This window comes from Lithobates pipiens, unplaced genomic scaffold (genome assembly GCF_037356315.1).
Source record: "Lithobates pipiens isolate NorthernLeopardFrog02 unplaced genomic scaffold, aLitPip1_a1.2 Scaffold_18, whole genome shotgun sequence".
NCBI classification, from domain to species: domain Eukaryota; kingdom Metazoa; phylum Chordata; class Amphibia; order Anura; family Ranidae; genus Lithobates; species Lithobates pipiens.
Window position 1 is genome coordinate 294,250,166 of NW_027507758.1, and position 17,388 is coordinate 294,267,553.

The 17,388-nt window shown below is 46.0% G+C and overlaps 1 protein-coding gene across 1 annotated transcript in view; it reads right to left on the reverse strand.

Moving 5' to 3' along the window:
• The window catches only part of LOC143987941 (uncharacterized), a 214,809-nt gene extending 198,537 nt beyond the window's left edge, over window positions 1-16,272 (reverse strand). Inside the window, exons 1-2 of the mRNA XM_077487143.1 lie at window positions 15,790-16,272; window positions 3,325-3,464 (exon numbers count right to left, since the gene is read on the reverse strand). Coding sequence (XP_077343269.1) covers window positions 3,325-3,461 — 137 coding nt within the window. The 5' untranslated portion in view covers window positions 3,462-3,464; window positions 15,790-16,272. The remainder of the gene's footprint in view (window positions 1-3,324; window positions 3,465-15,789) is intronic.
• Window positions 16,273-17,388: the final 1,116 nt, after the last annotated feature.

The window sequence follows — 17,388 nt, forward strand, 5'->3', positions numbered from 1 at the left end:
TTGCATTCTATTTCATTTTCAGTGATCACTCACGTTATATATGAGCGCAACTTATTTATATACAATTTTTTGCAATGTGGAGATATCTGATTTTTGTTGCTGCTGTATATGTTTATTGTAGGCCATAGCGTGGTATAACCTTAAATTTATCTACACCAACTTGGGAACAACCAGCCTGACAGATTCTAAATATGATTATTGCTAGCGGCTGTTATGATCCCTAGCAATAATCACTGTGTTCTCCCAGCGGGGACAGCTTCCCCTGGCCTTCCTACCCGGCTGGAGAACATAATGGCTCCGTTAGAGGGATTCTCCCATCAACACTGACTGTGTTGATGGGGAATTGAGCGATTTTCTGCAACACGTATGGTGCCGTGAAAAAGTTTTCATACCCCTTGAAATTTTACACATTTTGTCATGTTACAACCAAAAACGTAAATGTATTTTATTGGGATTTTATGTTATAGACCAACACAAAGTGGCACATACTTGTGAAGTGGAAAGAAATCGATAAATGGTTTTCAAATTTTTTTACAAATAAATATGTGGCGTGCATTTGTATTCAGCTCCTCTGAGTCAATACTTTGTAGAACCATCTTTTGTTGCAATAACAGCTGCAAGTCTTTTTGGGGATGTCTCTACCAGCTTTGCACATCTAGAAAGTGCCATTTTTGTCCATTCTTCTTTGTAAAATAGCTCAGCCTCTGTCAGATTGGATGGAGAGCATCTGTGAACAACAGATTATCAATTGGATTTAGGTCTGGTCTGGTCCTTTGACTGGGCCATTCTAACACATGAATATGCTTTGATCTAAACCAGTTCATCGTAGCTCTGGCTGTATCTTTAGGGTCATTGTCCTGCTGGAAGGTGAACCTCTGCTCCAAGTCTTTTGCAGACTCTACCACAGGGATCTTCAAACTACGGCCCTCCAGCTGTTGCAGAACTCCACATCCCATGAGGCATTGTAAAACTCTGACATTCACAGACATGACTAGGCATGATGGGAATTGTAGTTCCTGAACAACTGGAGGGCCATAGTTTGAAGACCCCTGCTCTAACAGGTTTTTTTCTAAGATTGCCTTGTATTTGGGTCCCTCAATTTATGGGGAGCTTGTTTTTTTTTCACCGCACCAGTGGCTGCTCATGCGCGTTGCATGCAGACTTCTGCGGCAATTTGATGAGATCACCAAACTGGTCAGTCGCAGCCAATGGCGCCATCAGTGACATCCTACCTTATGCCTTCTTTATGGAGCATGCATTGCGTTGTGTCATTGATCAAGCCATGGAGAGCAGGAGCAGGAAGATGAGGAAGTCGCAATGCTGGATGAATTCCCAGGGGAGGCTAATCTATCTGAGACAAGTCAACAACAGGAGTCTGAAGAGGAGTCAGAGGAGGATGGTGTCGGGCAGATGAGGAGGAGCAAGAAGAGCATGCTTTAAACCTTTCTGGGATCCCTGTTGTTGTGCGTGGATAGGGAGAGGAGAACGAGGAGGACAACATTATCCTGGATGATGAGCAGGAGCCAGGCCACCACACCGCTTCCACTTTAGTGCAAATGGGGGCCTTCATGCTCCAGTGTTTTAACAGGGACCCCCATATAAAAAGCATAAAGGTCAAGGACCAGTACTGGGTGGCAATGTACTTAGACCCCCGGTACAAAACACAAAATGGCGGAAATGTTACCACCATCACAGAGGACTGTCAGAATGGAGCACTTGCAGGCCTTGCTTTGAGAAATGCTGCATTCTGCTTTTGCATGTGCTGGCAGAGGAATTCCCACTCCCAGAGAAAGAGTTGCGGGTACCAATCCAACAGCGCCTGCAAGAAGAGGGCGGTTTGAAGATGTGTTGGTGACTTCTGATATGAGGTCATTCTTTCAGCCGATCCATCGACAGGTCTCATCCGGATCCAGCATCAGGGAATGCCTAGACCGACAGGTGTCCGACTACATCGGGTTAACGGCCAATGTGGACGCTCTGAGAAGGGATGAACCCCTGGACTACTGGGTGGGCAGGCTTGACCTCTGGCCAGAGCTTGCCCAATTTGCAATGGAACTGTTGGCTTGCCCCTCGTCCAGTGTCCTGTCCGAAAGGACGTTCAGCACAGCAGGGGGGATCGTGACCGATGTGAGATGTTCAAAGCTTGGAATGTTTTTTTTATAACCTATCCCTGCTCTAAGCTTCTCCACTTTACCCCTGGCCTGTCTAATGTGTTCCTTGGCCTTACTAATTAGGTGACTTCTGAAAGCAATTGGTTCCACTAGATTTTAGTTAGGGGTATCAGAGTAAAGAGGGCTGAATACAAATGCACGCCACACTTTTCACATATTTATTTGTAAAAAAAAAAATTCAAATCATTTATCATTTTCCTTCCACTTCACAATTATGTGCCCCTATGTTGGTCTATCACATAAGATCCCAATAAAATACATTTACGTTTTTGGTTGTAAAAATGTCAAGGGGTATGAATACTTTTTCAAGGTACTCTAGTTGGAAGAAAGAAAATCATTCCATCTATGTCTGGCCTAATACTGTGGTGCTATCCAATGCTCCAATGCTGGAATGTCTCTTAGTGTCATCACGTCCAGTAGAGAGCCATGGACCCTGTGCTGGTCTTGATGACTTCAGGACCTCAGACTGGAATGTCACTCAGCGTCATCACGTCCAGTAGAGAGCCATGGACCCTGCGCTGGTCTTGATGACTTCAGGACCTCAGACTGCTGGATCAATGGAAAAAAAAGATGTTGTGGGGATTGGTCTATCACCATGGAGGAGCAAAGTATTGAGTAAGTAAATTTACTTCAACAAGTCCCCTGGATCTAAATGATTAACCTGTGCAGCGCGGATGCAGCTGCACTGCAAGGGATCATTTTCAAGTTTCTCATAGTTGGGCTTTAAACAAATCTTATGGTGTACACTACACAAGTAGCATGCAGTAGTAGTTAGTCTCACATGATTGTACAATGCTCCAGTCACATACTACTTACTACTTTACTCTCCATAGAGAGTCATGTATTCCAGCGATCAATTGCTACTGCTATTGATCAGTCATTAGCAATTTCAGAAACACAGTTGAACTACTAAAAACATCCTGTGTAACTGTAGCTTTATCTTTTCAGCATACCATGGAAAATTTGGATGTTTCAAAGTGGATTATGATGAAAACTTGTAATAGAATTTTAGTTGAGAAGGTGGATGAGAATATCAGCTGTATATCACAGAATGATGCTAAAATTCAAATGGCTGACCTGATACTAAACAATCATATAATGTATCTATAAAAATGAGCACATTGTTATGCACATTGTCCTTTAATGAACATACCTGTAGGCTTGACCAGGTGTACCACAAAGAATTCCATTTTCTTCTATTTCTGTCTTCAGTTCTGATAACTGGGTAGCTAATTGCTTCTCTAGGGATTGGATGCCATCACTAGAAGATATTCTGTACACTTCACTCATTATCTAGGTTTTGGCAAAGAGGAAAGAGAAATAATACCCTGAAGACACAGCAGAGACTTAGGGGGTTATTTACGAAAGGCAAATCCACTTTACACTGAAAGTGCAAACTACAAGTGCAAAGTGCACTTGAAATGGCTCTGAAAGTGCACTTGAAATTGCAGTCGCTGTAAATCTAAGGGGAAGATCTGAAATTAAGGGACGCTCTGCTGATTTTATCATCCAATCATGTGCAAGCTAAACTGCTGTTTTTTATCTTGCATGTCCCCCTTAGATCTACAGCGACTGCACTTCCAAGTGAGATATACACCACCGCTCAAAGGTAGGTCCTGGGAACTCAAAGATAATTGCTCCAGGTGAAGGGATCCGGGTGCGAGCCACAGCATGCAGATAATGTGGATAATGATAGAACTCTGGATGGCCGCACTCCAACGCTAAAATGATGCTTTATTCAAATAATATTAAGGACACAGCAAATGACATCACAGCGAAAGATGCTAACAGCTGACGCGTTTCGCACTAAGGCTAGTGCTTACTCATAGCTGGTGCACTTCCAAGTGCACTTTCAGTGCAATTTCAAGTGCACTTTGCAGTTGTAGTTTGCATTTGCAGTGCAAAGTGGATTTGCCTTTCGTAAATAAGCCCCTTAGTCTTTAGTTTAGGTAAAGCAGAGCCTGCATTGCGAACAGCTAGAGTAAACAGGTTTATGCTTATAATTATTACTTTCTTTATCTTTTCTTTTTCTGTCACTTATCTTTATCAATCACCAATTTATCTAGGAAATGAAAACTGCACAAAACAGAATATCCTTAATAGGTGACCATCTTATATGTCTGGGTTTACATTTTTAAAGGTGAAACTTCCTTCAAATGTTTGAATCAGTATATATTTTTTTTCTTTGGAAGGAGTAGGGAAAGTTAGCCTCTCTGTTTTAAAGTTGTATGTGCCCCCCTTCTCCTTCTGGAGGAGATTAACGCTTCTTTTTAAAGTGGTCGTAAACTCTGTTACATAAGGCTTACCTATAGGTACTGTGAATATCTTCTAAACCTGCACTGTTTAAGAGATATTTAGAGTGCATGCAGCCAATGACATCACTGGTGCATGCGCTCTGAAGGTCCAGCTTACAGTGCCGGACCGTCAGAGCCGGTACCAGAAATGGTGGTTCCCGCGCACATGCGTGACGTCATCGCACACCCGCCCACTCATTTAGCTGGAGGCCTCGAACCCAGAAAGGAAGACGGGGAAGATGTCAGCCGTCTCAGCGGAGGGCTTTATTCTAAAGGTAAGTCTATCATAATGTGCTAGTATGCAATGCATACTAGCACATTATGAGATTGCCTTGCAGGGAATTATTTTTTCAATTGCCTGTAGTTTACTAGTGCTTTAAATTTTATTTAAAAATCTAAAACAAAAAATCTGAATAGGGTGCAGAGGCATTAAAAACGCTCTAAGGTCTTTATTGCTGTCTGTGTCCACACTGGGGAAATTCAACTTCTCAATTTGTCTGGTGATCACTGTCACTAACAGAATCGGTACTCACCGCAGTGATCAGACAGGAAGTAACTGTAACTCGCAGTTTACTAAAAAGGTGTAAAGTTAGAATAGATAATACAAAACGGGGTCAGGATAGCAGAGAACATGAATACACTACAGAATAATTACAAAACAGATTATGAAAGCTGCACAAACATGGACTTTTCACAGCAATGTCTCTGACATTGTTACCTATTTAGGGTAACACGTGTCTGGATAGCATACTTTCTATAAGTCTCTATAACAGATATGTTAAATATGTCCGGCTAGAGGTAGAACACCCAAGTAATTGGCACCTCATCCCAAATAGTTAATTATGTGTAGTGAAGAAGGAAAAGGGGGATTATTACAGTGCTTACAAATAATAATGGAAACCATTTATTTAAAAAAGTATATAATTTTAATGAAAATAAAGTTAAAACAAAACAGGACCACTTTGTTCACAAATAATTAACATTTCATAGTGAAGGTGGTCATATGGCGAATGTTCAACTCAGAAGTTTCATATTCACATATTAGCCCGACATGTTTCTCCTAATAGCTTCATCAGGAGATATACGAATCAGGAAAATGCGCAAAACTGTACAAAAATACAAAAAGGAATGAAATAAGTATGAAACTCTATAACAGAGTTTCAAGCTGAGGACCTCCACTTTAGCAAATCAGCACAGAATACAGCAACTTTGTCCTCATAAACAGTGCCCCTCACAGTAAAGTTCTGGGTAGCTCTGGTAATGCAGGTGGACAGCTGGAAGGATCCAAGGCCTAAGGACAAAGTACCACTCCACTGGAACTGCAGTACTCTGGTAGCAACTGTGTAGGAGGGGTCTCACCAGTGAACTCAAAAAATCAAACACACGTGGATGCTTAAATTTTGTCTGCACTGTAGAAATTGACTGTTCATAGAAATAAGGCAATTTACAGCAATGACACCACATATGTTGCAGGTCATACACTACTTTAGGCAGTAGAGGGCAGTGTTTATCCCTAAGGCACGTCCTAATCATAATATTACAAACTAAGGATGGGACAAACATGCCCCTGTTCGGTTCACAGCAGAAATCCTGAACAGGGGAGATGTTCTAACCTAAACGGCAAACCCCATTAAAGTCTATGGGAGCCAAACAGGAAAAATAAAAAGTGCTCATTTTGAAAGCTCATATACAAGTAATTGGCCATAAAAGGGGTATGGGGGTTCATTTAGAAAAGGAAGGCACTGGTAAATTACATATTTACCAGCCCCTTCCCCCGCTCTCCATCCTGAAACATCTCCTGCAGCAGCTGGGGGAGAGGAGGGAATCCAGCAGCACCGCAGGTCGGGGGAGCCAACACAGGGGATGCCCGGGCAGTAGGTAGAATCGGCACTGCATGTAATGATTAGTTTTGTGTAGGGATGAGCCGAACACCCCCCGGTTCGGTTCGCACCAGAACTTTCGAACGGACCCCAAATTCGTACGAACTTTAGAACCCCATTGAAGTCTGTGGGACTCGAACGTTCGAAATTAAAAGTGCTAATTTTAACGGCTAATATGCAAGATACTGTCCTAAAAAGGGTTTGGGGACCTGGCTCCTGCCCCAGGGGACATGGGTCAATGCCTAAAATGTTTTTAAAAATGGCCGTTTTGGCAGGAGCACTGATTTTAATGACGATTAAAGTGAAAAAAAAAAAGTGAAATATTCCTTTAAATATGGTGCCTGGGGGGTGTCTGTAGTATGCCTGTGAAGTGCCACGTGTTTCCCGTGTTTAGAACAGTCCCTGCACAAAATGACATTAAACGGAAATAACACCATTTAAAACTGCTTGCAGTTTTAATGTTATATCTGGTTGCTGCAATATGGTTGAAAATCATTGAGAAAAATGGCATGGGTAGCCCTCCCTGCCTATTACCAGCCCCTTTGGGTCTTGTACGCATATTAAGGGGAACCCAGTAATATTAAAAAAAGGAAATGCGTGTGGCCCCCAGGCCCTATATACTCAGAACAGCAGTATACAGGCGGCGCAAACAAGACAGGGACTATGTAGGTTTGTTGTGTTAAGTTGAATCTGTTTGTAATTTTCAACTGGTACATTTTTAAAGTGTAGCTCCAGTCAAAAAAACTATTTTTAAGCTTTTTGGAAAACATAGGGAAGGGTTATCACCCCTGTATAATTTGTTTTGTCGTCCATCTTTTTTCATCTCACTTGCTGTTGTCTCCTTCGGTTTGCAAGTAGGAGATGTTTGTAAGTTGGATGTTTGAAAGTAGGGGCCTGCCCTATATGCTCTGCAGAAATGGCGGAACAAGGTGTTGGTTTTGCCACAACATTGTAAGCCCTCAAAGTGACTCTTGGTGGGCGCTGGAGCGCCCTGCTGTGAACGATTATATCAAGAATTGTAATTACATGCCATTGTTGAACAGTGGTAGAAAAATTGACCTTTGGTGGTTGTGGTGCTGGTGCCACAACACTATAAGTCCTCACAGTTACTCTGGGTGGGCACAGGAACGGGCCCTCCTGTGAAATATTATATCAAGAATTCTAATTACATGTCCCTGTTAAACAGGGGCAGAAAAATTGGGCCTTAGGCACTGGTGCTGGTGCCACGACACTGCAACCTCTCCCATATACTCTTGTTTTATTACAGGAATTAGCCCTGCTGCAAAGCATTGCATCAAAAATTGTAATTAAACGCCCCTGTTGAACAGGGGCAGAAAAATTGGGCCTTAGGCACTGGTGCTGGTGCCACCACACTGCAACCTCTCCCATATACTCTAGTTTTATTGCAGGAATTAGCCCTGCTGCAAAGCATTGCATCAAAAATTGTAATAAACGCCCCTGTTAAACAGGGGCAGAAAAATTGGGCCTTAGGCACTGGTGCTGGTGCCACCACACTGCAACCTCTCCCATATACTCTAGTTTTATTGCAGGAATTAGCCCTGCTGCAAAGCATTGCATCAAAAATTGTAATTAAACGCCCCTGTTAAACAGGGGCAGAAAAATTGGGCCTTAGGCACTGGTGCTGGTGCCACCACACTGCAACCTCTCCCATATACTCTAGTTTTATTGCAGGAATTAGCCCTGCTGCAAAGCATTGCATCAAAAATTGTAATTAAACGCCCCTGTTAAACAGGGGCAGAAAAATTGGGCTGATGGCATCACCCAGAACCAGAAATGTTCTTCCAACATATCAGCGGAGGAGGAAGAGGATAGACAATCAACATAACAGGACAGTCACTCAGCATCAGCATAGGCAGTCTTGAAGGGATGTGATATTTCAAAAAAAATTATTCGGTTACATCAGCTTCAGGTGCTTGGTAGCTGTGGGTGATCCAAGACTGATTCATCTTGATGAAGGTCAGTCGATCAACTGATTCGGTGGACAGGCGCACCCTGTGATCGGTAACAAAGCCACCAGCAGCACTGAAGGTGCGTCCTGAAAGAACGCTGGATGCAGGACAGGCCAGTAGCTCAATTGCATACTGTGCAAGCTCTGGCCAGTGATCCATCCTCAAGACCCAGTAAGCCAGAGGATTTTCGGTGGGAAAGGTGTCCAAGTCTGACCTTGCCCCTAGGAATTCCTGCACCATGTAAATCAGACGCTGGCGATGGTTGCTGGAACCGATCATACCTTGGGGCTGCGGACTAAAAAATTGTCTGAAAGCATCATTCAGACGGCCACCTTCTCCACCGCTCCTTCTGACCGATGCCTCAGCAACACGTTGTCCAGGACCAGGAGTTTGTAACCTCCCAGTCTCTGGGAACGCGTTGCACAGACCTTTCTGCAATGCCTCATGGAGATGTCTCATCCTCTGCTCCCTCTGCGATGGCAAGATAAGATCAGCAACCTTACCCTTGTACCGTGGATCAAGGAGAGTGGCCAGCCAGTAATGGTCCCTCTCCTTGATCCGAAGAATACGAGGATCCTTCCGCAGGCTTTGCAGGATCAGGGAGGCCATGCAGCGTAGGTTAGCTGAGGCATTCGGTCCGGAGTCCTCTGGGTCACTAAGGACAACATGATCCGCAGCTTCCTCCTCCCAGCCACGTACAAGTCCACGTGTTTCTTGGGACTGTAAATCATCCCTACAAGACTGCTGCTGCTTCTGCTGATGCTGAGTGCCAGCCTCCACCTCCATGCTGACACAATCATCCTCCTCCTCCTCTTCCTCCTCCTCATCCTCTTCCTGTGTGATGGGTGGCACAGCAGGAACACTGTCTGGATAAAGGGGGCCTTGAGAGGCAAGGAAGTCCTCCTCTTCCTGCCTCTGTTCTGCCTCAAGTGCCCTGTCCATTATTCCACGCAGCGTATACTCCAAGAGGTGGACAAGAGGTACAGTGTCACTGATGCATGCACTGTCACTGCTCACCATCCTTGTGGCCTCCTCAAATGGTGACAGGACAGTGCATGCATCCCTGATCATGCCCCACTGGCGTGGTGAGAATAAACCCGAGCTCCCCTGACCCTGTCCTGGTGCCGTAGTCGCACAGGTACTCATTGATGGCCCTCTGCTGCGTGTGCAGCCGCTGCAGCATGGCCAACGTTGAGTTCCACCTGGTGGGCATGTCACATATAAGGCGGTTCTTGGGCAGGTTCAACTCCTTTTGGAGCTCAGCCAGCCGAGCACAGGCATTAAATGATCAGCGGAAATGCACACAGACTTTCCTGGCCTGCTTCAGGACATCCTGTAAGCCGGGGTACCTGCCCAAGAACCGCTGCACCACCAGGTTAAGGACGTGAGCTACACAGGGCACATGGGTCAGTTGTACCTGTCTGAGGGCGGAGAGGAGGTTGGTGCCATTGTCGCAAACCACCATTCCTGGCTTAAGCTGGCGTGGCGTCAACCACCTCTCGGCCTGCCCCTGCAGAGCTGACAAAACAGTGTGGCTCCTGTCCCCCAAACAAACCAGCGCAAGCACGGCATGGCATTGTTTTGCCTGCTTACTTGCGTAGCCCCTGGAGCGCCTACGGAGCACCGCTGGTTCTGAGGACAGAGCACTGGAAGAGGCCATGGAGGAAGAAGAAGAGGAGGGGGTGGAGGAGAGAGGTGTGTCACAACCAATAGTAGCATTTTGGAGGGGTGGTGGCGGAACAACCTCCAACACTACTGCACCTTGTCCTGCATCCTTCCCAGCTGCCAGAAGAGTGACCCAATGGGCCGTGAAAGACAGGTAACGTCCCTGTCCATGCCTGCTGGACCATGGGTCAGCGATAATATGCACCTTACCGCTGACCGCCCTGTCCAGCGAGGCAAGGACATTGCCTTCCACATGCCGGTAGAGAGCCGGAATCGCCTTCCGTGAGAAAAAGTGGCGTTTGGGGACCTGCCACTGAGGAACCGCACATTGTACAAACTCACGGAAGGGGGCAGAGTCTACCAACTGAAAAGGCAGCAGTTGAAGTGCTAGCAATTTAGCCAAGCTAGCATTCAACCGCTGGGCATGTGGATGGCTGGGAGTGAACTTCTTTCGCCGGTCCAGCAGCTGGGGCAGGGACATTTGCCTGCTATAATCGGACGTGGGTGTACTGCTAGCAGAGTGCCCGGAAGCACTTGGCTGTGACACACTTAATTCTACACCTTCATTCCTCTCAGAGCAGGTTTCAGAGAGGACTGAAGGTCTAGTGGGGTTGAAGATGCCAGCTGATGAGGAGCAAGGAGAGGTCCGCTTTGTTCTTTGGTGTGGGTCTTTGAGGTACGTTTGCCAACGAGCTGCATGGCAGGTCAACATATGTCTGGTCAAGCATGTGGTGCCCAAGCGGCTGATGTTTTGGCCACACGAGATACGCTTGAGACATATGTTGCAAATAGCAGCGGTGCGATCTGATGCACTCGTCTCAAAAAAGGCCCACACCAAAGAACTTTTAGAATAACGCGCAGAGGCAGCGCCCTGCACAGGCGGAGCTCTGCGGTGTGATTCAGTCAGTGTGCTGCCCCTAAGCTGACCCCCGGAGGGCATCCTGCCTCGTTGGACATGTGCCTCCTCCTCCTCCTCTCTCCTACCAGGCACCCACATGGAGTCAGTGCCCTCATCATCCCCTCCCTCTTCATCGCTGTACCAAACCTGGCAATATGCTGCAGCTTGTGGAACATGACTGCCAGATTGCTGTCCTTCTTGAGCATCCCCTCTCTCTGCATTCACGCTACTGCCTTCCTCTAGCTGAGTGTCATCATCAGAGGCTACAAAACACTGGGCATCCTCCTGGAGCATGTACCCAACACTGTGCTCAAAGAGTTCAGGAGACTCCTCAGGAGGACGTGGTGGGTCTAGGGAAGGAGTCACTGATGATGACATTGAGACGAGGGAAGACGATGCGTTGGCAGCTGCTTTGCTAGTACCCTGAGACTGGGTGAGAGAGGATGAGGAGGATGAAGAGGGCTTGGTCATCCACTCTACCAAGTCATTGGCATGTTGCGGTTCAACATGTCCAGCTGCCACGTGCTGATGACAATGCACCGCGTCCACGACCAGCACTGTTGTCTCTAGACACAGAGCCTGCTTGCCCTCTTTTATCGGCTCGCCCCAGTCTGCCTCTCCTTGCTGGCCTTCCAGACATGGTAATGGCCTTAAGGGAGTTGGGTAAAACAGCAGTTGGGTAGTGTATTTTGTGCTGGAGGCACACAACACCCACTAACTCCTGCAGATGCCTTTATTATAGAACACCAGAGATAAAGGGGTATACTGTAATGGAGTCACACAACATCCACTAAGCCCTGCAGATGGCTCTATTAGAGAACAGCAATAAAGGGTAGATACAGGTGTATATTGTGCTGGAGGCACAAAACACCCACTAACTCCTGCAGATGCCTTTTTTTTATAGAACACCAGAGATAAAGGTGTATATACAGATGTATACTGTGCTGTGCTGGAGGCACACACAACTTCCAATAACTCCTGCATATGGCAAGTGGGCTCAAATAGAGAAGAGCTATGTAGGTGGATATAGCGGTGTGTACAGGGTACAGAGCATGCAGACAGCACGCACAAGCTCCTAACACTACTGACTGCAAGCTCTATTATAAAAGATAGATCACTAGCTATATAGGTGAGGTGAATATAGCGGTGTATACTGCGGTCAGAGCACACAGACAACAACCACTACAGAAGAGCAAGATCGAAAATCGGCCGATAACGATCGGTGTATACTGTGTTGAAGGTACACAGAACACCCACTAACTGCTTCAGACGCCAACACACTACACAAGGCCGCCGCGCTGGCGGCCTTATATAGTGTGGGGCGTGTACTACACAGCCTGAGCTATGATTAGCCACAGGCATCCTGCCTGTGGCCAATCATGGCTCTCCTCGCTGCTGGCGCTGTGATTGGCCAAGCATGCGGGGTCACAGTGCATGCTTGACCAATCATGAGCCAGCAATGCACTGCGATGACGCAGTGCATTGTGGGCCGTGAGGGCCACACGAATTTGGCGCGAACGGCCCATAACGTTCGGAATTCGCCGAACGGGCGAACAGCCGATGTTCGAGTCGAACGTATGTTCGACTCGAACACGAAGCTCATCCCTAGTTTTGTGAAAAGCTGAAAGAGCCCCAGTCACAGCAGGATGCTCTAAATTTCATGGCACACTGTGTGCCCTGAATCAGAGCGTCACTACTCGTGCGCGGGTGGCATCATCCGTTATTTCTGATTGTGAATATATCCTAAACAGTATACAGCGTGTTTAGGAGATATTCATTTTACCTACAGGTAAGCCTGAAGATAAGCTTGTAGTTACAAGTTAAAAAAGAAAGTTTACTACCACTTTAATAAGATTACGACCTAGCTGCCCTAGCATGCCATTTCTGACAGCAAAGGACCACTCACCTGGCTGCACATCACTAGTTACCTCTGTCTTATCAGTTTCGGCCTCTCTGTCCTGCTGAGGGATGGAAGCTGAGAAACGTATATTCCCTAGGCATGTCCAGGAAACAAGGAGTAGCAGGAAAGGGAGTTAAAGGGACCTGCACCTACATCTGAGCAGATTTAGTAAATGGTCACTCCGCTACATCACCAGTATAGGCAAAAGTGGCAGCTTGTAGTTTTTTTTGGGGGGGCAGCAATCAACCACAACCCCCCTGCGGCACCTCAAAGCCCCTTCCCCGATTGCTGTGTGCCAGTTGGTCCCCTTACCCCATCTAAGCGGCAGGCATCAGGCAGAGGCGTGGATCAGGTAGTGGCAGACATCAAGGAGCGTTGGTGATCGGGGGGACATTGGCGGACATCAGGCTGTGGTGGGCATCGCGTAGTGGCTCCTTCGTTTTCTCCTTTTCCCTCCTCCTCCCTTCTGCCATGTGCCCCCTCCCCGGTGTCCAATAGGATTGACTGTCCTTTTAGCTAATCGGGTGGCGGGCATCAGACCCACTTGTCAATTGTCCAGGAGGAGGATCAGTGTTGCAACAGTGAATATTCATTCACTATTGTAACACCTGGGTGGGTTTTGTAGTGCAATGCTCTGCACCATGAGCCCACCCTTATTTTGATTCATGTAGCTGTCTCTGGCAGGTATATGATTCAGGCATAAGCACTGACACATTCAGTGTGCCCGACAGAATTCTACAGGGTATCTAAAACACCCTTTACAAATTGCCCTGACTGCTTTTTATGTACTCTGTAAGCTGTTCTATACAATACATGCTTTTGACCACAGTATTTATAGTCTCAGCAGTTGCTTATTGCTATGTAGTCCCCAGCTTCTTCAAGTTAATGTAAACTTTTTTTTAGCTTTGGATAGAGTGGAGAAGGAACCCTGTCAGGTTTTTTATTGCTCTCTATGTCCCTGTTAGGGAGATTCACCCTCTCTATTTGTCCTGTTTACCATTATCATTGAAAGTGAAAATAAAAGAAAATCCCAAATTTTGGGTTACCTCCTAAAAAGTAATAGAGGGGAAATCTTCCAATGGAGACATTGGGGAGTTCTGGTGACCTGGGGGGCCCCAATGGATTTCATTAATTTGCAGGGATTTCCTCTCACTTTCTGTTTTGGCTATGGGACAGGAAGTGAAAGTAAATCTTCCCAATGGGGCACAATTGGCAAAAAATTTACTGACAGGGGTTATGACCCTCCCTTACTCTATCCAAAATGAAAAAAAAAAGAAAAAAAGTTTTGCCTATAGTCCTACTTTAACCACTTACCGACCAGGCACCGTCGTTATACTGCGGCAAGGTGGTGCGATCCCGTGAACTGCCGTAGCAGTACGTTGGCTCGAGATCTCGCTTTAGAGCCAATTAGCGGGTCTTTCCCTGCAGTGACGGAATGGGGATCTGCCTGTGCAAAAAATGCAGATCAGCGTTCTGAGAGGGGAGATCACAGAGTCTTTTTGCTATACAGGAAGATGGATCTGTTTGTTGTCCCAGTCACACATAATTTTAGCACTGATTATTGTAATAACATCACTGGTTCCCAAAAAAGTATCAAAAATGTCAGTTAGGTGTCCGATCTGTTCGCTGCAATGTCGCAGTCGCACTAAAAATCACTGATCGCTGCCATTACTACTAAAAAAATAATAATAATAAAAATATCATAAATCTATCCCCTCTTTTGTAGATGCGATAACTTTTGTGTAAACCAATCAATATACGCCTATTGAGTTTTTTTTGGGGGGGGTGGCAAACAACCACGCACCCCCCCGTGTGGTTTGCAGTTCGGTCCGGCACTTACTTGATCGTGGCAGGTGGCAGGTAGCGTGGTGCAGCGGCTTGCCTCCAAGTGTCCTCTACTCCACGGCGGCTTCCAGCTCCTCCCCTCCTCCTCCTAGGTGTCCAATAGGATCGCCTGACCTTTCTGCTAGTCAGGTGACCGGTGTCAAAACCTGCTTCCTGATTGGCTGGGAGGAGGATCTATGTTACAACAGTGAATATTTATTCACTGTTGTAACACACAATGGGTGGGCTCAGAACGTACTCTCTGCGACCCGAGCCCACCCTATAATGATGGCTCTAATCGGTGCATCAAAAAAACTGGCCCTCTGCATTGGAATCCATGTGCCGGTGTCTTGAAAGGGGCCAGATGTATGGATAGAGGAGGCGGCGATGGACGGGGGGGTTACACCTGTGCGCCCTTAATGGACAGGCCACCCCTGGATACTCTCAAAGGGAAATCACATCTTAGGGAATGCAGACCCTGCTGCTTTCCTCATTAGACCCCTTCAGGTGCAGCAGCTGATTGCTAATTATAAACCCACTTGGATACAGATTCACTCATATTGCACATGAATACAGACAAACAGCTTTTCCTTTAGAATAACAAAAGATGGGAATCTGCAACAAAGTTTGTTAAAATCCCTGCAATGTACATAGATCACCCAAAGTGGAATGTTTTTTTTTTTTTTCTTTAACAAAAGACTCACTGCACACTTTACAATCTGATTGTACAATCTCCTTTAGACCTAACAACTATGTAGTGAAAGAGACTGTCTGATCAGATACAGATTGATTGAATTGATGAGAAAATTCCTTGTATGACATAGATCTGACAGATCTAAAGTTGATTGTGCAGAGATTGAAATGTCAGGTTGTACCATTTAAAGCTGTGCCTGCTTGAAAACCCTTTGTTCCAGTTAAGAAAATCTACCTCCTAAGATGCAGAGAAAACCCAAAATATTTTAAAGCAAATACATTTTGAAGTGATTAAACAGAAATGAATCATCTTGCTCAGGGGATGTATTTATTAAAGCATAGTGACAATGACAATGTCCTATTTCCTCTAATGATTCAGTGAACAATGACTTGCCTCATTCTGTGACATACTACTAAGTGACTTTTCTGGTAAAAAATAGTGGGCAATCATCCGTTAAATGGAAACAAAAGCAATCTAGTGTGTCATATATTACCTGCGGGAGATCTGCCAGACTCTTCCAAATCCGGGATGGCTGTGATGATCAGAATAAGATCAGTGATCAGAGATCGCTCTATGTATCAGATCAGTGTATGGACAATGTAGGTGTGAGTGGCAGTGCTTCCCTGGCCTCCATAGCAACCCCTGTACACACGCCTGTGAGTGCAGGAAGCTGCTGGGGCTTGTACACTGACACAGCAAATCCTTCTCTGTCTGCTCATTGTATGGGGACAACCCTCTGTGATGGGAAAGTCCTGTACCCTTTATAATGCAATGCTTTGATCACTATTACATAGCTCCCAACTGTCCCTGATTTCAAGGGACTGTCCCTGATTTGGAGCAATGTCCCTCTGTCCTCCTCATTTGTCCCTCATTTTGGTCTGATCTATATAGTTGTATATAAAATGCACTTATTATCTTTCAAAAAGTGATTCCCAGTGCTAAACCTTTCATTCAAATTCTAAATGGCTGCATTTGTCAATTTTAAAAGTCAATATAAAGGAATAGTAGTGGTAAAAAAAAAGTCCTTGTGGATTTAATGAACCTTTGTTTTTTGGTTAATTCTGCTTTAAGGGGGTGTGCCAGGGGGCATGGCATGTCCTATGCCTACATACGTTTGCAAGTAGGTGTCCTTCATTCCCACCTCAAAATGTTGGTAGGTATGCTCTTATTCTAAACTCTATGAGGATAATCTAAAGCGAGGGTCTCCAAACAGCTGGAGGGCCATGGTTTGGAGATCCCTGATCTAAAGGATTATGCCTCTGCAGATCCAACAGTGTTCCATTAGTGTGTTGTCAGGTAGTGCCATGGTGGATATATGACAGCTCATCATAATATTGCATGTTGTTCAGGAGAGATTTGGGCAGAAAAAAAAACAACTCTTCAAATACTAGATGTGTTTAGCACTTGAGCGTTCATTCATTCCAGTGGCCAGAATAAATTGATATTCTGGCCAATGGAATTCATAAATGCATAGCACTTGACACGCCTGAGCGCAAGCGCAATACGCGGCTTTTAGGCCCATTTCACACAAGAGGTCCAATCAGGTCTGGCTGTCCATTTTTCATCTAGACCTGATCGGAATCTCCATGCTTATCTATGAGCAGTGGCGGCTGGCGCTCAATACTTTGGGGGGGGGGGGTGTCAAACCAATGCCACGCCCCACGTGGGAGATGGTGGGGGATGGCGCCCCCCCCCCCCCCGCGCTGGAGATGGAGGAACAAGGATGTGGCCATCAGAGGCTTCCTCACCTTAGGAGGCAGTTTACGAGTCCCAAGATGACACTCTGATCTTCCCTCCTCCCTCCACTGTCCGAGGCAGCGGGTGAGCCTTCCCTGGAAGAGGGAGCTGGAGAGGACCGCTGGCTCAGCTGCTCTTTCCAGCTCCAGGGCCGTTGCTTGTCATCACGACCCACCGTGAGCTGATTTTCCTGCCAGAAGTAAAAGGCAGTCAGAAGTGAAATTAAAAAGCTCCTGCATCGGCAGAAAAAAACACTGCCTTGAGCGCTGGTTCACACCAGAAGCAGTCCAGTGCGCTTTTATTTTGCCTCAAAAACACACGGACAGGATTTAACATGATTCCCTAGTTCACAACA